At 56.2% G+C, this 25197-nt stretch overlaps 1 protein-coding gene across 1 annotated transcript in view; it reads right to left on the reverse strand.

Moving 5' to 3' along the window:
- ZNF423 (zinc finger protein 423) overlaps positions 1-25197 on the reverse strand; it is a 263374-nt gene that overhangs the window by 130073 nt on the left and 108104 nt on the right. Inside the window, exon 3 of the mRNA XM_032424418.1 lies at positions 3855-7069. Within this exon, the coding sequence (XP_032280309.1) occupies positions 3855-7069 (3215 nt within the window). The remainder of the gene's footprint in view (positions 1-3854; positions 7070-25197) is intronic.

The raw sequence follows: 25197 nt of genomic DNA on the forward strand, positions 1-25197 counted from the left end.
CAACAGCCACAGAGCAGTGGGGACGTCCTCACGACCACAAGCTCACACACGTCGACGTATCCAAACTCATCCCGAGACACAAAGGCTTTCGGCTCTGTCACTGGACCCCCGGTGGCTACATCCGTCACGCCCAGTGTGCGCACGAGCACACGCACGGACCCCTCCCAGACATACCCCCGCGGTCACAGCAGACTCCCGAGTGTCCCCGTGTGCACTCGCACGCGCAGCCTCACCAGCACCAACATTCACTAAGGCTCGTGTTAACACACGAGCTTCCCAGAGGCCCCCACGCCGAGACGGCCCTTCCGGCCTTGAACGCTAGGCACCTGGCCAGGGCCGTCTGGCCCTCCACGTCGGGGGAACGTGAGCTCGGGGACAAGCAGGTGAGGACTCTCTCACTCTGTCTCCTTCCCACTGCAATGCTGGCCGGACCCCGTCCTCACCCCAATACCTCCTCTTGGTCTGTCTTCCCCTTCTCTATCCCCCAGAGAGCCCCTCCTCCTCTGGAGTTTCAGGCCCCACCAGGAGACATAATTATAGAAAGAGAGAACTTGGCATTCAAAGCGCCTCCTCTGTCATAAGCCCCCTCCCCAGAGCCCAGCCCAGGAGAACCAGAGCTGAGCCCTGGGGCCTGCGGCCAGGGCTGCCTCCCCTTGTGTGGCCCCTGCAAGCTCAGAGAAGAGCCCAGGGCAGAGGGAGAACACGCTTGAGACCAGCAGAGACAGGAGACAAGAAGAGTGGGAACGACAGGAAAGACAGCCCATAGCTGCTGAATTTCCACGATCGTGATGGCAGCTCACATTTACTGAGCACCTACCATGTGCAGGCTCTGTTCATTCTGAAGACTCACAATCATTTGGTAAGCCCCACTTTAAGGGTGGAGAAAGTGGAGTTTGGAGAGGCTAAACCACTTGGCCAGAGCCCCGCACTGCTGAGCAAGGGGACAGGGATTTGATGCCAGGCAGGCTGCGTCCGGAGCCGCTCTCTGAGCAGCTTTTCTCAGCTCCGTGTCCCAGAACACCCCAGACGGTCCTGGGCTAGGGCACAGAGAGCTGGTGCGGCCTGGCCAAGCCCTCTGACCTGTGCGAGAGCACCTAGGCTGCCCCAGCTGGCACTGTGAGGACCTGGGGAATCGATGGCGGGCTGGGATCTGCCCACACTGGCCTAGAGTTGGGGTGATGTTGTTACTACCCATAAACAGAGCTGGGGAGGGGGCGGGGCTGGAGCCTCCATGCTTCCCCGCTCCAGCCAACAGCAGCCTCGGCCCCACGGGAACCCAGTCCTCTGAGAGCTGGTTGCTATGGATACACTCCCGAGGGTCCCAGCCTGCCAGCCCCCAAGCCCTCGCTCGGCCCCCAGAGTCTGCTCTTGCATGCGTGAGTCCTAGGGGAGCGAGGGGTGGGTGAACAGACAGCTGGGCCCCTGCCCCCAGGCGTGCCCAGGCAGGGGGCAAGGCCCCAGAGGCTGGGCCTCCACTGGGGAGGTTCCATGCTTTGTCTAGCTCCTTTCTGCAAATGGCCCATCTGCCCAGGCCTCTAGATGTGATTGTCTGCTCACCTCCTCTCTCGCAAGGCCTGGGACAGGGAGAGGAAGGCCTGTCGGGCTCCCAGAAAACAAGCCCCCTCGGGTTTGAATCCCTGAGCTGGCAGGTACAGCTGTGCATCCCCGGGTAGATGGTTCCCCCTTTCTGAGCCTGGGGACCACCTCTGCCAAAACAGAGGTCACGGCAAAGCTCCCAGGTTGTTGCCATGGAAATGATAAAGAGCCTTTGCGCACACACTAGGGGCTTCATGAAGTGGCCCTTGATGCAGAATCCAGGGCAGAGACTGGGGAGGGGCCGGCTGCAATAGCTCAAGGCTTTGGAGGCACCAGAAGCAGCCCCATGGCTAGCAGGAGCCCCCGCACCACAGTGGGCAGTGTGGGAAGGCAGGGATGGGGCTGGGGTGCACCTGGGAGGACGGTGTACCGGGCCCCAGCCCTGCCACACTGTCCCACAGTCTGAACGAGGGGGGCAACTATCCCAGACCCCACCCCAGCCTGCCACCAGGATGGGCTCCAGAGCCAGGCAGAATGTGGGTCAAGAGCTCGCTCGGCTGTGGCCCACACTCCCTGGGTTCAAATCCCTTCTCTGCCTCTTGACAGCTGGGGGCTAATAATGGCCAATGGTTCTGTGCCTCCGTTTCTTCATCCGTAAAGGTAGTGTCACGGCGTGGACAGAAAGTGCTCGGCACATCCTTATCCTTCGGTAAGTGTGAGCTGTGATCATAAATGGGAGAGATAGCAAGTGATGTTTCCTGTGCGCCCAGCACTTCCTTTGCTCACTTAAAGCTCGGGGCCAAATACTGAGGTCGGCACAGTCACAATATTTAACCACGGATGAGGCACGAACCCCGACCAATCACAGCAGATGCTCGTTAAAAACCCGGAAGGGCTTCCCCCTCCCCCGTGCCTGCCCGGTGATGTCAGCCCCGGACACAGACCCTGTCGCTATGTGTCGCTACCATTATCACCCTCACTCTCTGGCTTTATAGGTGAGGACAGACGCCCGGAGAGATGGAACCCCTGGTGGGTCCTGGAGGAGGCAGATTTTCATTTTAACCCCACCCACCAGTGGGAGCTGAGCAGAGCTGAGAGGTGGTGACCAGGGCCGGTGCACAGTGTCCTAGGGGACCCCTGCCCAGAGGCAGTCTCCGTACATTCTCTTTCCACTCTCTCCAGCCCTCCTTCTCTCTCATTCTCGCCCTCCAAGTCCCAGAGTCCCAGGCCCCAGTTCTGATCCCACTTCTGCTCCCGGAGCGGAAGAGCCAGGGCTGCACCCCCGTCTTCCAGCAGGCACCTGCAGCGGGTGGCCCTCCTCCAAATTCTGCCTTACTGCCTGTGGCACCAGCAGTGGCCCTCGAGGGAAGGATACTCCCGAGATCCACTTGGCACCTCCTCAGTCTGGAAACAGGCAACAGACTCATTGGGAATCCCCGGGCCCGTACCGCTGACAGCCAAGGGCCACGCAGGCTCCAGGCCCACCACCACCTTGGCCACTGGCCCCACAGCCCATGCGGACCCTCCAGAGGCCCGAACTTGCCCTGCCTCCCTGAAACCTACTAGCTGTGGGCCTGTGCTCTCCCCCTTGTCTGGGAGCCCCCAAGGTAGAGTCCATTTCTGATTCTCCTCGACTGCCAGGCACCCCCCCAAACGTAACGGGTGCTCGGGACAAATCTGATGACGAATGAAAGGATCCATCAGCCACGAAGGAGAACAGTCACGGGAACCATTCCTAGGGTCTTCCATGCACCAGCAACCGCCCTAACTATAATGTGTGCTGTGGACGATAACAGCATCAGCTGGTGCATAGAGCTAGCATGATCGGCCCGAACTAAGCTCAGGTCCTCAGCCCTTTATAGATGATCACTATGGATTATCAAAAGAATCCTGAATCTGAAGCCCAGAGAGCAAAGGGACTCACCCAAGGAGACTCAGCAAACAAGCGAGTAAGTCCACCCCAGATCTGTAAGAAAGGCGATAATCATTTATAACCGTGTGTCAGCCAGGGCACCAGGCCCTTTACTTATCTTACACCACGGGTCCCTAAAAGCGATCCTATGACGTCCGGATGACCGTCACCCCCCCCCTTTTGCGGATGAGCACTCGACAAATGCGGCCCAGAGAGATAGATAACGTACGCCAACATCACACAGCGGGAAGGGAACGGACAGCCCTGGGGGTCACGTCGCAGTCTACGACGGAGCGGATGCACTTGACCGCCACACGGGAGCGCGGCCTCTCCGGGCTATCAGAGGCAGCACCACGAGGAGACACAGAGCTCAGCGGAGCCCCGAGGAGCAGGGGCAGGCTCTTACCCGGGGCACTGGCGACGTCTGGGCGCCTTTCCGGGGCCCACTGGTCTCCGGCGTGAGGTCACGGTGGTCCACCTGCACGTGGCTCTCCAGGTCCTCGGCACTCTCGAACTTGACGCTGCACTCGGGACAGCGGAGGCCGGCGCAGGGCCGGTCGGCGGGCTCGGGCGGGGCCAGGCCGCCCACCTGTCCGTTGGCGCTGCGGGCCATGCAGCCGGCACAGAGGCCGTAGGGGAGCCCGTTGACGTCGAGCTTCACCAGGTCCTGCTTGCTGCGGAACTCCTTGAGGCACAGGGCACACTTGTAGAGCTTCTGTAGCCCCTGGCTGTTGGGGGAGGACGCGGCCGAGCTGCCCGCCAGCTTCTGCATGTGGAAGGTGCCGTGGATCTTGAGCTCGAGCGTGGAGGTGACCGTCTGCATGCACACCACGCAGCGGAAGCCCGTGAGCGAGTTGCGCAGGTCGGGGTGCATCTGACAGTGCTCGATGAACTCCTCCTCGCTCTGCAGGGGCATCTTGCAGATACGGCAGGTGCCGGTGTCCAGGCTCTTGCTGTGGGTCACCTTGTGCTCGGTGAGCGTCAGCAGGGAGGGGAAGCGCTCGCCGCAGATGGGGCACATGTAGTGCTTGGCGGGGCCGCGGTGCGTCTGCAGGTGCTCCCGGAGCCCGTTCTCCGAGAAGAAAGTCCGCGAGCACACGTTGCACTTGTGGCTGCCCTTGATGAACTCGGCCTTCTTGCGCGAGCCGTCGTCCTCCCCCGGCCGGATGTTGTGGTCCCGCAGCCGGTGGTTCTGCAGCAGCACCTCCATGGTGTAGGCCGCCCCGCAGATGTCGCAGCCGTACATGGGCTCCGACGCGTCCACGTCGTCCTCGCTGGCCTCGTGGCTGTTGGGCGCCTCGGCGTTCTTGAGCAGCACGCCCTGCAGGTCGGCGGGCTCCGCCTTCTTGGCGGCGGCGGGGGGCACCCCGTTGGCCGTGCCGTTCTCGGGCGCGGCGTCGAACACGCAGTGCTTCTCCCGCAGGTGCTTCTCCAGCAGGATGATGGCGTGGAAGGCCTTGCTGCAGAACTTGCAGTTGTACTTCTTGCTGTGCGTGGTGATGTGGCACTGCAGCTCCACCTCGGTGCTGAAGGTCTCCCCGCAGAAGATGCACTTGTGCGCCTTGGCCGGGTTGCCCAGGTGGCTGTGCTTGACGTGCACCTGCAGGTCGGCCTCCTTGCGGAAGTCCCAGTTGCAGGCCGTGCAGCGGTACATCTTCTTCTCGTTGCTGTGCTTCACGGCCAGGTGCACCTGGATGGACACCTTGGAGTCGAAGACCTCCTGACACAGCGTGCAGTGGTACAGCACGAAGGTGTGCATGTCCAGCAGGTGCTTCTGCAGGTCGTCCACCGAGGAGAACTGCTTGTCGCAGCTCTCGCACACGTAGTGGGTCGACGTGGTCATGTAGTGCACCGTCAGGTGCTGCAGGAGGGACTCCTGGGAGTCGAAGTCCTCTTTGCACTGGGGGCACGCCTGCTTCCGCAGCAACAGCTCCAGGTGCAGCTTCAGGTGGGTCTGGAAGCTCTCGAAGTTGGAGAACTTGAGGTCGCACTGATTGCAGGGATACTCGCCGTTGGAGATGGAGTTGGCGCTGGCCGAGAGCCGCTGCCGCTTGGGGGAGGCCACCTCCACGTCGGACGAGACCGGGCTCTGCTCCGCCTTGGACTTCTTGCTGTGGGCGAGCGGAATGTTCTTGTGGTTCTCCTTGATGTGCTTGGTGAGCTTCAGGATGGAGCCGAAGATGGGCGAGTTGGTGCAGTAGGGGCAGGAGTAGACCTCCATGAAGGACTGCGTGGGCTGCACGACCGGGGACTCCAGCTTGGCGCTGCCCACGCCGCAGTGAGCCTGCTGGATGTGCTCGGTGAGCGAGGCGTCGGTCAGGAAGCCCATGGAGCACTGGTTGCAGAAGAAGGCGTTACTGCCGTCGGGCGGGCCGACGTCGGGGCCGCAGTGGGAGGCGCGGATGTGCTCCTGCAGGCTGTTGATGTCGGCGAACACGTCGGGACAGTAGTTGCAGTGGAAGGCCGAGAGGTTGCCGAACTGCATCACCGGGTAGGCGTGGCTCTTGTGCAGCTTGCGGACGTGCTCGTTGAGGTTGTACAGCGTGGGCATGGAGTCCAGGCAGATCTGACACGTGTGGCTCTGCTGAGGCTTGTCGGCGTGGATGGTCTTCAGGTGGATCTCCAGCACGGCCAGGCTGTTAAAGTCCCGCTTGGAGCAATAGGGGCAGCTGTAGACCACCTTGGACCAGCCCTGGCCCTCGTCCCGCATCTTCTTCTGGCCCCGCAGCGGCTTCAAGGTGGAGTCCGGGGTGGAGCCGCGCTCCACGGACGCGCTGGAGTCCGGCGTGGCGCTGCTCATGGAGGCCACGCTGCCCAGCACGGGGTCGGGGCTGGCGCTGTGGTTGCTGGAGTCGGGCTGCCGGTGGCTGTCCAGGTGGCAGTAGACGCCCTCCACCGAGGAGAACTGCTCGGGGCACATGGGGCACTTGTGTTTCTGGTTGGCGTGGGCTTGGTGGATGTGGGTGAGCAGCGCGTTCTCGTCCACGAAGACCTCGGGGCAGTGGATGCACTGCAGGTCGGCCTTCTCGGAGAGCTGGGGGTGGCGGGTGAGCACGTGCTTCTCCAGCTCCTCTGTCTGGCTGAAGGTGTCCTCACAGTAGTCGCACATGAAGTCGTCCTTCTTGGCCTCCTTCTCCGACTTGGCCAGGTGCTCCTTGTTCTTCTTGTGCGCCTGCATGTGGCTCTGCAGCGAGCTGGTGGAGGAGAAGCCGCGCTTGCAGACGGTGCACTTGAAGGGCTTGCTGGAGCTGTGGGTCTTCAGGTGGATCTTGAGGTGGTCGCTGCGGGAGAAGGCAGCCTCGCACTCGTGACAGTGGTACTTCTTGTCGCCCGTGTGCAGCTTGATGTGCCGGTCACGACTCCTCTTGTGCTTGAAGAGGCGGCTGCAGTAGGTGCACTTGAACGGCAGCTTGTCGCTGTGGATCTGCTCGTGCCTCTTCAAGTAGCTCAGGCGGATGAAGGACTTGTCGCAGAACTGGCAAGGGTACGGCAGGCCCGTGCCCCCTTCCTCCTCGCCCAAGCCGAGGTCACACCCATCTCCGATCATCTGCGTGGGTGACGCAACATCCTTGCTGGAGGGAGACGAGGCGACCCAGGAGAGTTGCGGGTCGTCGTCACCATCTGCGGGGGGGGAAGGCGGAGAGGAGATTAGAGGCAATTCCCAGGGCCGCCCAGAAACAAGGACAGAGCCGGCTTCTCGACAGCTCGCCGACTGCTGCAGGGGGAGCCGGGGGAGGGAGTCCTGGGGGCAGGGGAGGGTGGGCTCAGCGGAAGCGAGTGGACATGAAGGCCCTCGGTGTGCAGAGGGGTGGCAGGATATGGAGGAGACACGGAGACAAGTCTTCCTCCTCGGCGACACCTGTGTGGGCCTCGCTGGACACCGTACCCCCCACAGGAGGTGAGCTCTCGAGCACTTCCCTGATGGTGTTGGGGGTGCAGCCAGAGAGCGAAAAAGTCCCCGGAAATGACCTCACCGACCGGCAGTCCCAGAGGCCAAAAGGAGGCAGGTCCTCACCTGAAGGAGTCCTGGGGATTGACTCCTCTTCCAGCCCCTAGTCCTGGTGGGAGGTTCCACTTATCCTTAGGGGCATAGGCAAAACCGTGCAAGAAAAGAAAATGCACCCCCCCCCCAAAAAATGAAAATGTGCCTTAGTGAATTCTGCTGCACCACATTTGGGGATGGAGCTGGGTCTGCTGCTACAGGGAGCAGACAGACCCGGGAGGCCGAAGTCCCGGGCACGTGGCATCAGACCCAGCAGCACAAACAGGAGTAAGCAAAGGCTGCTTGAGAAGGATCTGTGGGGTTCCCAGCCAAACCATCCTAACAGGGTGTGCTTGCTCTGTCCCCCCTCCACCCCTGGATTTGCCCCAAGTCCGCACGAGACCCTGGGAGATGGCCTGATCCGGGGTGCCTAGGGGATGAGCCCGGGGTCCAGATGGCCCTGAAACCCACCTTGGCAGGCAGGGGAGGCCGTCCTTGCCCAGATGAGCACCTGGCCCACCCTCTCCGGCCTTCGCCGGCCCGTCCAGCCTCAGGGGAAACCTAAACAAACCAGGGGCTGGCCGTTTCTGGCAAAACAAAGGCACCCAGGACCCAGCGAGCAGAGCCAGTGAGGTTCCCCCACACCTCGGTGGGGGTCAGGCCGAGCCAGCCTGCGCACGGAGTGAGTTCCGCAGCTCAAGTTTCGCGTCAGGTGGATTTAAAACTTAATAATGAATGAAACGGACCGCAGGCTGCCACGGGCAGGGGAGAGACAAACAAAAGCTCAGATTCAGCTGCACTGACCTTGCTCTTGTAACCCCGAGGAAATAAACCACTGCCCTGGCCAGCACAGCTTAGTCTCCAGAAAAAGCCTCACAGACCTAACCCAGAAAGTCTGGGCCAGAGGCAGCCCAGACACGCATACACATCCGTTCACACACCCGATTCCCACTATGGCTCACACACACACTCACACCTGGTGGCACTCACCACAGCCACGGGCATGACCCCGGCCCCGAGGGTCCCATACCCCGAGGCTCTCACAGTTGCCTCTGCTGTCCCAGGCAGGATTTTGAGGGGTCTCCTCAGCGCTGGCTCTGAGCCTTTTCCTGGACCCCACCCACGACCCCAACGTGCCCCCCTGGTCCCTGGCCTTGCCCCTGACCCCAGCCGGCAGCACCGGCAAAGCTCTGCCTGGGAGGATGAGGCTCTCTGCAAAGCTCCCAGCCCTGCGTCCTGTACCTCCCGGAGGCCTCTCCACCTCTGAAGCCCAGCCGCCCAGCCTGGCACAGGGCACCTCCCAGAACGTCCTCCCGGGGCGAGGGCACCTGCTCCCCCGGGGCCTCCCATGACAGGGCCCTTCAGACAGCAAGGGAAGGATGCAGCCGCTGCCAGCTCCTCGGATTAGACGCGGTGGGAGATGCCCCAGCCCCCGCCTGGTTAATTCCCAGCTCATGCCAGCTGGGTTCTGTGGGGTGCAGACAGAGGGGCCCAAGGGAGGAGATGGCTGGAGCTGGGGCAGCTGGGGGACCTGCTGGGCCCCCGCCCCCCAGCCAGGCTCAAATGACTTTTGATTATTTTGATGCCCTAGCTCAGACTCACGTAAGCTGCCAGGGAGCCCTTCCCGTGCGCCTGGTGCTCGGCTGAGCGCTTTTCTCACAACCACCAGTGAGGCGGGAGCAGGGCCCCTCCTACTGTACGGATGAGGAGACTAAGGCACAGCCACAGCGACTTTCCCCAGGAAATGACAGCACCAGGACATGGGTCTGGACGCGCCTCCCGCAGACCTGTTGCATGAGATTACCCCTGCATCAGGGAGAAAGGCGAGGGGACCCCCACGTCCAGCCTCCAGGGCAGTCACAGGCTGCCTCTCATTTAACACCCCCTGACAGCACGACCGCAACCAGCCTGCCATCTGCATTCAGGGAGGGGCCCCCAGAGACCAGAGACGTGCAGGCGCTCGGAGGGCTGATGAGCGGAGGACACAGGCTTGAACCCAGGTCAGTTCAACGGTGAGTGAGACAAGGAACACGCCTTGCCCAGAAGACCTAGGCTGGACATGTCTTTGTGCCAGCATTCATTTGCTCCCAAGCCCTTCAGCCCCCGGGGACGAGAGCAGAGCCCTGCACTCAAAGCCCCCCGCTCCTCAGCTTATCCATCAGTCCAGAGTTATTCCTCTCAACCACTCTGACTCAGTTTCCACATGTGAGAAAAGGGAATCATGTGAGAAGCAGATGTGAAAAATGAATGTGAAAAAGCATTATTACTCCCCTTCTATTAAATGTCCAGAAAAAGGCACATGTGCAGATTAGCGGCAGCCTGAAGCTGGAGTAGGGAGCAAGGAAACTGCAAATGAGCACGAGGCATCCTGGTGAGATCATAGCAATGCCCCCAAACTAGGCTGTGGTAAGCAATGCAACAGCTGTGTAAATCCACCACGTTGCTACCTGCTCGCTTAAAACAAGGTAAGTTTGTGGTATACAAATTATACTTCAAGAAAGCCGTTCACCAGAAGCACTATTTGGCCAATAATCATAATTAGCACTAATTAGTACCACCAGTGCTGATGATACCAGCAACTACACTTACTGGGCACGCCACCCCGGTTAATTTCCTTCCATCCTCACGACCACTGGTGACACCCCACTTTTGAGATGAGGAAGCTGAGGCTCAGGGAGGCGAGTAACTTGCCCTCGGTCTCATGGCCAGAGCGCCACGTTTCCCAGCAGCACGGGCTTCTGCTCACGCTGGTCCTGCCAGACTTCGAGAAGGAGAATCAACCCGCCCTGCACCACAGTCCCCGAGGCCCATGGCTGGGCAGCCTGGTTGGCTTTATTTTTCTGCAAGCAAGTTTCAAAACTAAAGCAAAGCACATTATTCTGGGAGCCACCAACAGGGCCACTGCCGAGATTATAATCATCTGAAGGGAAATGACCATAAGGCCCCTTACACTGAAAAGGCCCAATCGGGGGAAATGAGCGGGGAAAGTCCCAAATTCAGGCTGCACTGTTTAAAGCCTTTTGTTCTAAACACGTTTGACCTTGGCTGCTCCCGGCCCACCCCTCCGAAGTGCAGTTTGCTTTGGGGGCACTCAGCTTAGTGCTCTAGGAGGCAGGCTGGAGAGATGCGCCGGGGCCAAAGCTCCCAGGATGTAGGTGCAGGGATGTCGGCAAAGGACGAGGGCCCCCGGCCTTACAGTGGCACCGTTCCTCTCACACGTGCACGCACACCACACGCGCACGCACGGCCGGGACCACACACACCCTCCGGCAGGGGTGCAGAAAGGGAAGGGGTGCAAAAATGGGGCACAAGCAATCTCAGGAGCCGCTGCGACTTGAATGTTTCAGAACCCACAGAGAAGGCAGGTCCAAGAAAAGTCCCGTTCAGCCAGCTACCTTGTTCCTTCCAAGTAAATGCCTGTATAGCTTTTACTATTGCCGGGCATTCTTCTAAGAGCTTTGCATGTGTTACCACATTCAGTTCTCTCGACAGCCCAGTGAGATGGGTACTATTATTATCTCCATCTACGGGTAAGAAAAGCGAGGCACAGAGAGGTTGAGTAACTTGCCAGGTGCCACACAGCTGGGAGGCAGCAGAGCCAGGAATCAACCCCAGTCAGCCTGGTTCTGAGTCGGTGCTTTCACCCTCAACTTCCCACTGCTTCTTTCCTTTGGGAGGGGGAGCCGACACCCGAGGAGATCAAGTGCCAAAAGCTGTGACTAATGCAGGCCCTCGGCTTCCCCTCCCCCTAGAATGACTACAAAGTAATATGACAAAATGAGTAGAAAAATCACTTTCAAAATGGAGATTAAAGTCATTTAAAAATGACTAATCCTGCAAAAAGGCCTGGTAGGAAATGGGTTATATGAGGCTTTTGCTGTCTGCTGCAGGAAGGGAACCAAAACAAGCATAAAAGAGGGGAGAAATTTCGATAAAAATTCAATTAAGTAGCAAAAAGAACATTAACTGGGCTTCAGAACGCATCTGCAGCAGAAAGCGCAGGGCGGACCGCAAGCTCACGAGGCGGCGCTGGGCGCCCCGCACCAGCCCCGCACCAGCCCGCACCGGCCCCGCACCGGCCCCGCACCGGCCCGCACCACCTCTCCCACACCCTGTCTGCGCAGAGCACAGTGGCTGCCGCCCAGAAGGGCTGGGAGCCTCACCCCCTGGCTCCTCCTGTCACAGAGAATCAGGGCCACGGCAGCCGAGGAAGTGCCTGGACAGAGGCGGGACGTCAGGTGGCCCCCAGGCCACAGGAGCGAGCGGAAGGGGGGACCTTCAAGCAGTGCGGACACCGGCTGAGGAGGAAGTGAGCCCTCACGACCAAAGCTCTGCAAGAGGAATAAATGGTTCTGAAAAGCGCCCTGGGAGGTGCCCTGCAGCCAACGGGAAAGGGAAAAGCACGGATAGCCAGTGGTTCCAGGTTTCTAGGACATTCACCGTCCAAGTGAAAGAAACTGACCAGATCTTCCAGACCATGAAAGAAGGCTGAGGAACAGCAAGCAAGGTGCCTCAGGGAGAACGTGTTGAGGGCGGAGGGAGGAGAGCAGGACAGAGAGTCCATTAGGAAATTCTGGGCCTCGGCTGCCTCTGCTATAATATGGGAAGTTGGAATTTTGGTCTACAAGGTCCCTTCAGGATGAATATAAAGGTCATTTTGTGCAAGATTCCAAGCATCCAGACTGTCTCCATTAGAACCACAGAAAGGCCTGACAGTTCTTCATGAGGCTCCAAAAGGTCTCCTCACCACCACCCATTTCCTTAGAAAAATGAAAATTGCCAAGGAGACAAGGTCCCCACAGGACCAAGCTCTATGGTCCTCCAAGTAGAGCCTCCCCTGTGCCTCCATCAGGAGCAACAGGAATCAGAATCGCAGTGACCCTTCTGCAGCTCAGAGAAATGGGAACACAGACTCAGGGACCATGTAATGCCAATTCTGTATGATACAGAAGGTCCAGAGAGAGAAGGGGACTTCCAGGATGATAAATTGGTAGTGCTTGCCTAGAGTACTGTATTCAGAAGGATTGTAAAGCCATATCTGGGCTCAGAAGACATGAGTGCTGAAATTAATTGGTGATGTCTGCCATGAGCACAGGTCTGTACACGTGGAATGTTCCAAGGGCACTGAACAAGTCAGAGGAAGGAATCTCCTGATTCCCAGTGCTAAAGAAGAGGGCTTTAGCCAGCAGGTTTCCTCCTCCAAGAAAGGAGCTGCCTATCCTTTCTGAAAAGGGAGGCCTTGAGGCAGGGTCCCGAAAATCCTGTTGTTCAAGTACAGATAAGAGGACTCAGAAGAGTGAATGTGCTTCAGGACACACCATAGACTGCACTCCCCTTGGGGCAGCCAGAACCTAAACAGGTGTCTTTCCAGACTGAAATGATACAAGTTCAGCTGAGGAGGGCATCTGGCCATATTCCTGATCTCTTCTTGGGAAACTTCAACCCTACCCATCTGTGTCTCTGTACCACCTAGAAGCCTGGGGCAGCAGAGGGAACATGGGGGCACCGGGCAAGCTCGGAGGCCCTCTCCTGGGGCTGCTTCCAGCTCACGGTGACGCCAACTTCCCTGGGAGGCCGGAGGCTCCCCTCCCAGCAAACCCCAGGTGAGTGGGGGCCTGGATCCCAGGACACAAAGGCCCAGCAGGAGACGGGGCCAGCAGCCCAGAGCCCCCAGGCTGAATAGGGGGCATCCTCAGCATCTCAGTGCCTATCAGGGGCTCAGCCCCCAGAGAAAGAATCTAGTCTCCAGCCAGGCCTAAGGGGAACCGAATTCACAGACAGCAGGGGGACAGAGTGCCTGCCCTGTTCCTTGCACTTCAACCAGGCGCCAAAGCTGGCCATCCGTCCCAGAATATTCCTCACCTCAATGGCATCCACACATGTAGAATCAATACCAATGCAAGGGGGAGGGGAGGGAAGTGAGAGGAAGTTAACAGACTCATCTTATTTCGTAGATGGGGAAACTGAGACCACACAGCAAGGAGCAGACAGATGCAGAACTAAACTCATAAAAACCACAGCACTTACTGTTTAAGGAACATTTTCTGGAAGCCAAGTTCTTTGCTAGCATGTTCTCATTTGATTCTTACACACATCAGGAGGTAGGTACTATTACCATCCCCTTCTTTTTTTTCTTTTCTTTTCTTTTTTATTTTTTTTTTAAAGATCTTATTTATTTATTTGACAGAGAGAGACACAGTGAGAGAGGGAACACAAGCAGGGGGAGTGGGAGAGGGAGAAGCAGGCTTCCCGCTGGGCAGGGAGCCCGACGCGGGGCTCGATTCCAGGACCCTGGGATCATGACCTGAGCCGAAGGCAGACGCTTAACGACTGAGCCACCCAGGCGCCCCTTCTTTTTTTTCTTTTTTTAAGATTTTATTTATTTATTTATTTGAGAGAGAGAGCACAAGTGGGGAGCCTGATGCGGGGCTCAATCCCAGGACCCTGAGACCATGACCTGAGCCGAAAGCAGACGCTTAACTGACAGAGCCACCCAGGCCCCCCTACATTCCCCTTCTTTAGAACTGCAGACTGAGGCTCCAAGAAAGAAAGCAACCCCTTGGGCACACACTGCTAGTGAGTGACAGATGTCCCCCAGCCCCATTCACTCACTAACCACCAGACTATGTTGCCTCTCCTGCCCTGAATGCTGGTTCAGGCCCAACCTGCTGCAGAAGCTGCTCCCTCGTTCTTGAGGCCCACCATGGACCAGCACAGAGCCAGGACCTATGGCTCAAGGAGAGCCAGGAAGAGGTCCCACACTCTACAATCCCACCTGCCAAAAAGGCAAATTCATGTCCTGAAGTGGATTAGCAGGCCGGCCGGGCTCCAAGGCCAAGCACCAATGAAGGTAGCCGGCCTCTTTCCTCACTTGATGGCGGATAAAGCATGCTAGCAGAACTGGGCAGAACTGACCTGGGAGGTTGTGGGAAGAAGAGTCATGACTACCCCCCTCCCAAGAATGTCCGTGCCCTAAATCCCCAAAACCTATGAATACATTACATTACATGGCAAAGGGGAATTAAGGTTACAGTTGGAATTAAGGTTGCTAATGAGCTGAGCTTAAGATCAAGCGATGATCCCAGATTATCTGGGTAGGCCAAATGTAATCACAAAAGTCCTTAAAATGTGGAAGAAAGAGGCAAAAGAGGACGATGCCACAAGACAAGTAATGGGGGCAGCTTCTAAAAACTAGAAAGGCAAGGAAACAGACCCTCCCCTACAGCTTCCAGAAAGGAATGCAGGCCCACTGATGCCACAATTTTAGCCCCGTGAGATCTGCATTAGTCTTCTGACCTACAGAACCATAAGAAATTAATTTTCATTGTTTCAAGCTACTAAGTTTGTGGTCATTTGTTACAGCAGCCATCGGAAACTAATACAGATTTTGCTTCCAGGAGAGAGGTGCTGCTATAATCAATACCTAAAAGTGCAGAAGCGGCTTTGGAATCAGGCAGTGAGCAGCCACTAGAATTCTCAGGAGTATGGTAGGAAGAGCCTACATTGCCTTAAAAAGATTGTTCATGAGAGGCCGCCTAGGTGGCTCAGTTGGTTAAGCATCTGACTCTTGATTTTGGCTCAGGTCATGATCTCAGGGTTGTGAGACTGAGCCCCGTGTCGGGCTCTGCGCTGGGTGTGGAGACTGCTTGGGATTTTCTCTCTCTCTCTCTCTCTTTCGTCCCTGCCCCTCCCCCCTAAAAAAAAAAAGACTGTTCATAGAAATAGGGATGCTAATGACCCTGTTAGTGAAGACGCAGAAGGAAGTAAGGAGTACAAAGGAAAACCTAAATCGTCATAGAAAATACCCGAATCATCATGACCAGACTGTCAAGAGAAACTTAGACACTAAGGGCCCTGATGGTGAGGGCTTAGAAGAAAATGAGGAACATGATCCTGGAAACTGGAGGCAACAGATCGTTATTATAGAGTGGCAGAAAGCTCAGTGGAATTGTGTCCCACAATTATGTGGAAAGCAGAACTTGTAACGGATAAAAATGGATATTTAGCTGAGGAGATTTCCAAGCAAAATGTCGAAGGCATGGCCTGGTTTCGTCTCGAGAAGAAAAGAGCTAGATCAACAGAGCTGTCAAACGAAAAGCAAGCCAGGAATTGATCATTTTGGAAATCCTCAGCCTACCCAGATAGCAAAAGACATTATAATTAAGAGATTCTCCAACAGGAAAGCGCACACTGGAGAGAAGGCTGAGGGTATGACTGTACATCATGCTAACATCTCAGAAAAATCAAAAGCTCAGAGTATTCAGTCCCATGAAAGGCTCTTTGAAAAGATTAAGTGTGTGGCCTACAGATCCCCTAGATCAAACCAGAGAGCATCTAGGAAATTTGGGGAGATTTCTCTGCAACCATCTCAGTAGAAGCCAAAAGTAAAGATAGGATTATCTAGAAAATATCTATGGAGGAACTTCTTGTCTGATAGAGTAGATCCCCATGACATACACAGGAGACCCACAAGGTTGTTGAGAACTCGATATCACAGAAACGCAGCCAACTTGTACCAAAAAGGACAGAGATGAAACAAAGAAGGCTGTCAGACTCCCAAAACTCTACAGCAGGAAACAGGCTAACAAACTACTCAGCTGGGGGGCGCTTGGGTGGCGCAGTCAGTTAAGCATCCAAGTCTTGGTTTCAGCTCAGGTCATGATCTGAGGGTCATGAGATCGAACCCCGCACCGGGCTCCACACTCACCACAGAGTCTGCTTCAGATTCTCTCTCCCTCTCCCTCTGCCCCTCCTCACCCCCCACACATGTGCTCGCACTCTCTCTCTCTAAAATAAATAAATCTATAAAATAAAGTAAAAGAAAACAAAACGAAACTACTCAGCTGCAAACATGTGCTACCTTTCATTAAAAGAAAAAAAAAAAAAAAAAGGATGACTCAGAGGGTGGAACCTCCAGCCCAGAAGGCAAAGCCGCAGCCAGAGGGTAGAATTCTGAGCACAGAGGGTGGGGCTGTGAGCCCAGAGCACGGAGCCACGGGCCATGCAGAATGAGATCATATTGGACTGGGCTCAGATTCTGGCACCGTAAAACCACAGGCAAGCACATCCCCTCTTTGTGTCTTCACTTCCCCAACTCTCCAGAGAAGGAATCAGATGAACTGGTCTCGGAGAGCCTTGGCAGCTCTAAGAGTCTGTGATCCATTAGTGATGTCTGCCCTGGGTACAGGAATGAGGAACAGCAGGTAGGAGGCATCCCAGTTCGCTGCTGGCTTAGGTATTTTTTTCACTGAGCCCGTATTTGTCAAGCCAGCTCCATATGCTTAGTCCTCTGAGGGGTACAGAAAGCACTCGGCATTCTTAGGTTGCTATGCTCTTCTCTGCCCAACCTGTCCATCAGTCACTGTCTAAACTTGCAACTCGAAACCAATTCTTTGCTGCTCTGAAGCACTTTGAAAGAGAAAAAAAACAAAAAGCCCCTTTCGTCATGGCGATGGTTAGTCCTGCCTGCAGATGTTTGGTTTCCTTAAAGGGACGGATGGGGGTACGGTGTAAGGGATAGAGGCCCAACCCCTGGGAAGTCAAGAATCCACCCTGGGAAGGAAGGGGACGGGGAAGCTGGAGGGTCTTTCCTTAGAGGTAGGGCAAGGAGGCCCACGGAGGCTACCAGAAGCTGATGTGACTCTACCTGAAATCTTAAATTAGAACTATGCTATTAGCAAAGATAATAGCAGCTCATCTTCACCCTCCCCTCCTCCAGGGAGCTCAGAGTGCCTTTGTGGATAGGATCTCAGAAGCCCCAGTGAGACCACAGCGAGGGGAAGGGGGGATCCTTCTTTCAGTTTGGGGATAAAAACTAAGCAGGTTGGGGCACTGGGGGGCTGGCGGGCAGCATGGGGGTGGGGACAGGCCTGCAGAGGTCAGCGGCCCAACACTGAGACAAGGGGGAAGGTATTCTTGCCCTTGGAGCTGCTTCTCCAGCGGGTCCTGGAGGGTGAAGAGTGGGACCCAGTTCCCTGCCCGGCCTCAAAGGGGCGCTGAGCACGTAGCCTCTGAGGGGCCGCATGTCTTTTTCCAGCCAGCTCGGGGCTGTGCTGAAATACCACCTCACAGCGAACAGTGGCCATCAAAGCCCTTAGTAAACCTTCCGGGAGCCCAAACCATCAGCGTAATCGTAATCATAAAGAGACTAGGTCAATTGCAGGGAGACGCGAGTAACGGGGAGACAACAGAGCCACGGGGAAGAGGACAGGCTTGCTTAGCCGGAGCTGCCACTCGTTGGCTGTGTGACTATGGACAAGTTACTGCACCTCTCTGAGCCCCCATTTCCTCATCCATTGGATGGGGATCACAAAATGGGTAATGGGTAGATGCTGCTAAGCATTCAATGAACGTTGGCTAAAGAAAATAAGGCGGTTGCTCTATAACTTTATCATTAATTGTAAAGGCCCTCATCTGTGTGGCATTTCAAGTTCTGCCCAGCAGCTTCACACCCATGATCCCATTTGACACTGAGCAGCTCGGTGAGGTCGTAGTGGTGGTGGTTTTTCCCATATTACGAGCAGGCAGCGTGGCATACCCCCGGCATCCCACCCACTCAGCGTCCCCCTCTCGCACTCCACACCAAGCTGCGTGGTCACCCCACGGATGAGGAACCAGAACAGAGAGGTTAGGTCACATCCCGATGTCAGAAAGCAGATGGTAATTAGAAAAGCTGGGGCCGGACTCCCAGCCCAAGGGCTCTCAGCCAGCTGGACTGAGAGAAACAGTGACCCGAGCAGTGGGACACAGATCACCATGGCTGTCCTCCCCCCGGACAGACTGGGGGCCACCCAGTTATCCGTTATTTTGTAAAAACGTCAACATTTAGAAATGGAGAACTCCTTAAGTTTTGTTTTGTTTTTTTTTTTAATCCACATTCACTTCTGGCTTTTCTTAAAGGAGAAGGAGAGCTGTGGCAGAGGTTCTGCGTCCGCACATCCATGATGGAGCCCAGCCGCGGCTCCCAGTCTGGACCAGGGGCGCTCACTCTCCTGCGTGCCCACGCTCGCAGGGCCCCCTTCCCCGTCGCAAAGTGTCCTTACACACTCAGCTCCACCGAGATCATCGAACTTCCCTCGGTTTTACAGATGCAGAAAACTGCCTCCATTTCTCCATCTGTATAATGGGAATAATAATGGTCCCAACTACCGGGTTGCTATGCAGACGAAGGAAGTGAGTATCTGTAACGTGTTATATGTGAGAAATTCTCTGCAATGTATAAAATAAAAAAATAGTCACTGGCTACTGGCTCCCCAGCTCAATATAAGGTCACAGGACAGAGAGAGGGAGAGGCAGGCAACAGCCCTGTTGGTCTGAATGGACACAAGACAGGGAGTGGTCCCATCTTCCTGGGTCCTGATTAACTACCAGGGGCGTCTAAGTTAAGGGCCAGCAATTAACCCTATAGAAGACAGTTTTCAAAGCAAAGGACACTTGACCTGCATAAAAGGCCCTACAATTGACAATCCCAAGACATCGGAGAGAAAGGAGCTTTCCAGAGCAGCTAGCCCAGCCCCCGCATACGGACGGAGAGACTGAGGCACCAGCAGCCTTGCTAGGGCATGGACCTGGCCTCCAGGCTCAGAGTGCAGGGGGTGGGGGATACGGTCTCGCTGCCCTGCACCCACGGCTGCTGCCACCCCAAAGGACCACTGGACACACAGGACAGGAAGGAGGCCTCCACCTTGCCCCTTGGAGCCTCGGACTTCACGGAACGCACAGCCGGCCTGGCTGCTCCATCCCTTAGACAAATTTACTCAGCACCGATATTGAAAATGCAATTGAGTTTGAGTTTTATTGCAGAAATTAAACAGACCAGAAAAAAAAAAAAAAGGCAAGGAAAAAGCCAGCCCTCGTCAACTCACCCAAGAGTTAACTGTGATCAAATTAACGAGTGTGGAATGACACGATCAGGTCCTGCCAGGGCCCCCCAGTCTGCCCCAACGAGACACTCCCCGAAGACGGGCACTTGTAATCAGCAGAGGGGCCCGGAAGGCCTTCGCCACCAGCGCACCCCGACTTCGCCCTGCCCTCCTCCCACCGCCCCGGGGTGGGGAGAAAGCATCGTGCGAAGTCACCTCCGAGAGCTTCCACGAAACAGCACCACCAAGGGCCAGCGCAAAGGCTCACTGCTCGACTCGAGAGAAAGCAAAATGCTTTCGGGGTTGAATCACTGTTTTTCTATACTCCCTTTGGAGACCAGCAGAGCCCACATTCGGCCGTGTTCGTGGACCTGGGACTGGAAACAGCTGTGCTCTAATTACATGTAAAGTGTACCGAAACATCCCTTTTATCACAGACTGGAAATCTGTTAGCATCTGTCTCTCCTTTGTTTCTTCCACAAGATACAAGCTTGTTTCTACATTTTTCTCACCTGTAGCGGTGATTAAAATTCATTATAAATGAAAGGAGTGAACAGAGAAACAAGTTCCTCTGTGTACCGTTCTAAACTCAAATTAGAAACAGCTGCTTGCTAATTCATGCAGCGATGTTTTGTCGTGCTCTGTGAATCAATAATAACTCACCCTATTGCTGCAGAAATTTGGGGATAATCCATATATTTAACTCGGCGTTGGATTCTCCAGGCAGGACTGCCGCGGCAGAACCCTGACCTGCATTCAGGCTGGCAGGAGGGGACTTTGGCTCGACCCTCTGGAGGCATCCACGGCTGCCCCAACAACACAGATCCCCGAACTCAGGAGGCGCGCGAGACACGGGCCCTGGCAGGACCAGGAGGAAACCCCGAAACACTATCCTCGTCTCCTCCCCTCCCCCGGAAACACCACTTTTAAAAAAATCAGCTCTGATTAAACGCAAACCACACACATCCTCCAGCCGCCGGAGGGAACAGCAAAATTAAAAGTCTAATTGGTACCCGGAACAATTTAAAACTATTAAGTATAGGTGAAGCTTTTCTGTAAGAAAATAATCCTTTGATTGGGATTAAGCTTGTTTGGATAGCATTCTTCCCTTCCCTACATTTGAGCTGCAGAAGTCAGAGCTACGGTCTGGAAGTCCCCGATGCTTCTGAGAAGGGTTCAGCCATCTCCTCTGCCAACTTCCGGGAAGAGGGCTCGTGGCATCCAGAGCTGGGTCTCCATCTGGGCCTTTGAAAGGGAATGGCTGTTCTTTCTCTTTTGTGGGGAGGGAGGTGAGTGACACATACTGTTTCGCCAAACCTGCTCTGTCCTGGCTAACAGGCACTGGTCCTTCACGACACTGCCTCCAGGGAGCCCTCCCTGATTCCCTCTGTCACCATCAGTACCTCTCCCTGACCTCAGGCCACTGCCTTTGGGCCATTTCTCACCCTGAATTGTGGCTCTTGGTATCACTGCCTACTTCTGAGTCCTTGGGACATCCCCATGTCCCTGGCATCCTTTCTAGCCTAAGATACGGTCTCAGAGCCACTTTCTGAACTGCAGACTGGTAGTACCTCCCACTGCCCATGTCCCAGCCTCACCTTTCAGCCAGCAACGGCAGAGCCCTCCGTGCGTGCCTGGCATGGTGCCAAGCTCTTTGTAAGCTTTACCTCATTAAATCCTCACCTCCATCCTATATGGTGAACACCATGATTTCTCCCATGTCACAGATCAGATACTTGAGACTCAAAGAGCACAAGTACCCTGAGTTTCACAGCAGTTAATGGAAGGGGTCTGGTATTATCCCTACATTTAGTCAGAAAACCATCCAAGCCACCCACTGTGCCTCGCCCGGCCTCTGAGACTTTGTTCGGGCCATCATGCTCATCGAGCCTGCCCACCCCTGATCACAGCTCACCCAAACCCGACCTGTTACTCAGGGCCCACCTCCGCCCACCTCCCAGGCATCCCAGCGGGAGTCTCCTGCGTGGCTAACAGGCTCTCGTTTTCTGATGTTCCTTGGGGCCTAAGGAAAAGGCAGGCCAGTACCTCCTGGGGTCTGTGGGATGTAGGCAAGAACGCACAGCCCGTGCTCATCTGTATGGCCATAGAGAGCTCTCCCTCAGGGAAGGCCAGTGGGTGCCAGACAGCTCAGTCCTGGGCAGGATCGGGAAAGAGTGAGCACAGAGGAGGTGTCAGGTTAGAAGGCAGGGGACACTCAAATTGGGCTTTGTGGAAGGAGTAGGCTCTCCTGTGACCCATGTTCCCCAAAACATGGGAAATGTCCCATTGCTGGGACCCATGATGATTTTAGGGGGCAGCCACATTGGCTGTCTTTAACTTCTAACGTTCCAGCAAGGAGAGAGCACAGACCCCAGGCTCAGCGTTCACAAGACCTCACAGCTCCTGGCTGGAACCGCGTGAGCGTGGGCCTTTTTCCTTAGGTTTGTTTTTCATTGACTTTTAAGGTTACTGTCTACCTACAGCAAAGGATACTGATTTTCCATTTGCAGATTTAAATAAATGAATTAATTTAAGTATGGAAACAGAACTGACTCAACAGAAAATACTGGGTAAATCACAGCACTGGTAATATTCAAATCTCGCAGGACTCACGGCAGGGGCTGATGAAGCACGAAAGGCTGGCGCCCCCAGTGTCAAAGTGACAAAGTGACACTCATCACATGGTCACTGCAAGTCTTCCCTCTCAGAGCACGTGCAGCTGAAGTCCTGAGACCCAAGTGGGTGAACGAGGTAGCCCCAGGGGGGGTTCTGTTCATCTGACCCAGGGCAAGTCTCCACTCCCTCCCACCACCACCCCCAGTTAGCTAGGGGCCCTAAACAAAGGTCTTTCAACTTGGAACCCACAGGCCATGTCCACAGCCAACCCTTCAGATAGCAGACCGAGCAGAACCTGAGCCGGTGGAGCGGGGGTAAGCAAACTTCCCCCCCCTTCTCTCCTCTGCATAATGCCCACATCTGGGAAGTTTCTGAGGCTCCACATCACGGGTACAACCAGCCCGGGCTGGGCCCCTGGTCCTGGCAGAGTCCGCACCAGGCCAGGTGTGCCATGCCCCCCAACCCCCGTGACAACCCAGGTCCTCACCTAGGGAGCTGGGTCCCCCGGGCCCTGGGGGATGTCACAGCGAACCCAGCCTCAGCTCCTCAGGGAGCAGGTGTGAGAGAAAGCCCCTTGCAGTGGCGGCTGGGAAAACACCTGTCCTAGGGGCCTACTGCTGAGCAGGCCCCAGCTCGGCAGCCCTCCACCCCTCAGGCCCCGCCTCCCGGTCCCCAGAGACCACCACTCAGCTCTCCAAGCTCACAGCAACCAGGGCAGGTGCCAGGGGGAGGTCACGGTCGGGGCATGTGGGCGGGGCCTGAGTCAGGTTCAGGAGGCCTCTGCAGTTCAGTGCTCCCTGAGGAGGGCCCCTGAGAGAATCAGAACTCACCACACAGGGGCTGCCACCATCCCCTCCAGGTCTGGCTGGCCACAGGCAGCAGACCCAGGAGACTGGCCCAGGGCTCCTCACAGCGGGCTGGACCAGCGCTGGACCAGCACCCTAGTTCTGGGGCTGCTTCCAGCCCCCTGCTGCTGTGGGACCTTGGGAAAATCCTGGGCACTGTAGAGTTGGGTTCCCCTTGTCTCCTCTACAGAATGCAGCTGGTATATGCGACTTTCGCCCTGGAGGTGTGGACACAGGAAGGGCTCAGTGAAGGTAAAGAATGAGCAAGCAAATGAACAGATGACCAAATTCCAATTACAATTTTCACAAAAGCCAGTATCAGAGAAAACCACGTGGTGCCTCTAACCGAGAACTCGGAGCTTAGAGAAGACATTGAAAAATAATTAATAGGTTATGTTGTATCTTATGTATGTACATATATGCTACATGTGCATATAAAATTGGATAATAAATGACATATGTTATGTGCTAAATATTTCTTGAGTATTTGCTCCATGCCACATGTTGTCTCATTTAATATTCACAAAGTCTGACAAGTCATCACTGTCAAACCCATTTTGCAGATGGGAAAACCGAGGCTGGCAGAGATTGACATGTCCAGGGTCTTACAGGTCAGATACAGCCGAGCTGGGCTTTGAATATGGCTCACCTGACCTCAGCGTCTGTGCTCTTAGCACGGTGGGATGCATGTCCGTGAGTCATCCTACCTGTGGGACAGAAACAGAGTGGGTGACCCCGGCTCAGGAGCACGAACATTGCCCCCATGGATACGGCTTCACACAGAGCCCAGGCTGGTTGCCCAGCCAAGAATCCCTAGAGGATGTCTGGGCCGTGTCCGCATTCTCAGCCCAGACACCAGCATGGACAGGGTGCGCACATGGTCCAACCTGGAGGCGCAGACCTGCTGCTGAAGCTCCGTCAGATCCGTCGAGGCCCAGCTGGAGGGGCCAGCCCCCAGTAAGGGAAAAGTGAGGGGCCTCCCGGCATCTGGGAGGACAGAGCCCCCCCCACCCCAAAGCACTTGCTCTCTTTGTACCCACAGGTGCCAGCTACCCTCTCAGCAAGTCCGTGAGACAGTTAGGAGCTTGGCTCCATTTTACAGAGGGAGGACGCGGGAGGGCTGGGGGGACGACAGGGCCGCTGGTACCCCGGTCGCCTCCGCAGCTCAGTGGCTGATTAGAGCCCCAGACCTCAATCTGCTCACTCCCGCTCAGCCCAGGGTCAGGGAGCTAATGCCCCCCCACCCGGTGTGGCCCTCAACCGAAGGGGGACCGAGCCAGGGGCATCTGGCACATGCGTGGAGATCCCAGCGGATGCGAGCCTGGGGTCCGAGCAGTGACCCGGACCTTTCCCCCTTCCCCGCCTCCCTCTCTCCGCCCCTCCCGACTGCCTCCTGGGAGCACCTCCCAATCACAGAACCTGCCCCCAAGTCCTGGCCTCAGGCTCTGCATTCTGTGACGCTTGCCCGAGGGGGTGGCACCGCCCCCAGAAGCTGAGTCTGTCCAGCCCCTCGCCAGGGCGAGCTTGCCAGGCTCAGGTCACCGAGAGGCCCCCTTCAAGACCTGTGCCTGGCACTGTTACTCAGCTTTGCCTTTCACTTGCCTTGGACCTGAGCATACTACCTTCCCGTGCGTAATCCCAAATAACTGTCTTGATGAAATCATGGGTATGATGTTTTGGTAACGTCCAAAAATAAACATAATTACTAAAAAAAAAAAAAAAAAAAGTTGCTTGAACCACCTGACGTCTGGCTGTGTATCCCTGAGAGGGGCCTGGGTCCTCACCGTGGCGCCCCTGCCGAAGCCCACACTTCCCATGGGACTGCAGCGCTGTGTGTCCATCCCTCCCCTGCAGGCTGTGAGCCTCGGACGGCTTCCGGGCCATGTGTACCCAGCACAGCGCCTGGCCAGAGATGCAGGCCGGGGGAGGAAGTGGCCTGAGCCCCGCGGGGAGGGGAGAGCCCTAGGACTCTCGCTGATGTACTTCTGCCAGCAACACAGCCACCCTGTGGGTCCCACTCACCCTTTATACTCATCCACATCTACGACTCAGCAGAGAGAATTTCAATTTTCCCTGGATTTTCATGTTTCAGCCTCCAGAAAAATTGCCATCCTGGGCTTTGTTACCGAGCTATCGAGCCTCAATGACTGAAGGCTGCCCCAGCCCTGCCTGTGGTGGGAGGGAGATTAAAGCAAGCCGTCAGGCCCCGGGGAAGGCTCCAGAAGGGCAGCCGAGGGGAGGTGGCCACCTGGCCCAGGACCACAGTGAGAAGGAGGAGCCCCCCCGCAGTTGCAGGGCTGGCATCCCCCCAGAGGTGGCTGTGGCCTAGGGGAGATCCCCCACTGGATTTCCAAGGGTGGACAGAGCCGCTGACATCCTAGACATCACGACTGGGGTGGGTAGTCCCCTGGTCCTTTCTCAGCCTCACTGACCCTTCTCTAGGTG

This window comes from Phoca vitulina, unplaced genomic scaffold (assembly GCF_004348235.1).
Source record: "Phoca vitulina isolate PV1807 unplaced genomic scaffold, GSC_HSeal_1.0 scaffold30, whole genome shotgun sequence".
Lineage (NCBI taxonomy): Eukaryota > Metazoa > Chordata > Mammalia > Carnivora > Phocidae > Phoca > Phoca vitulina.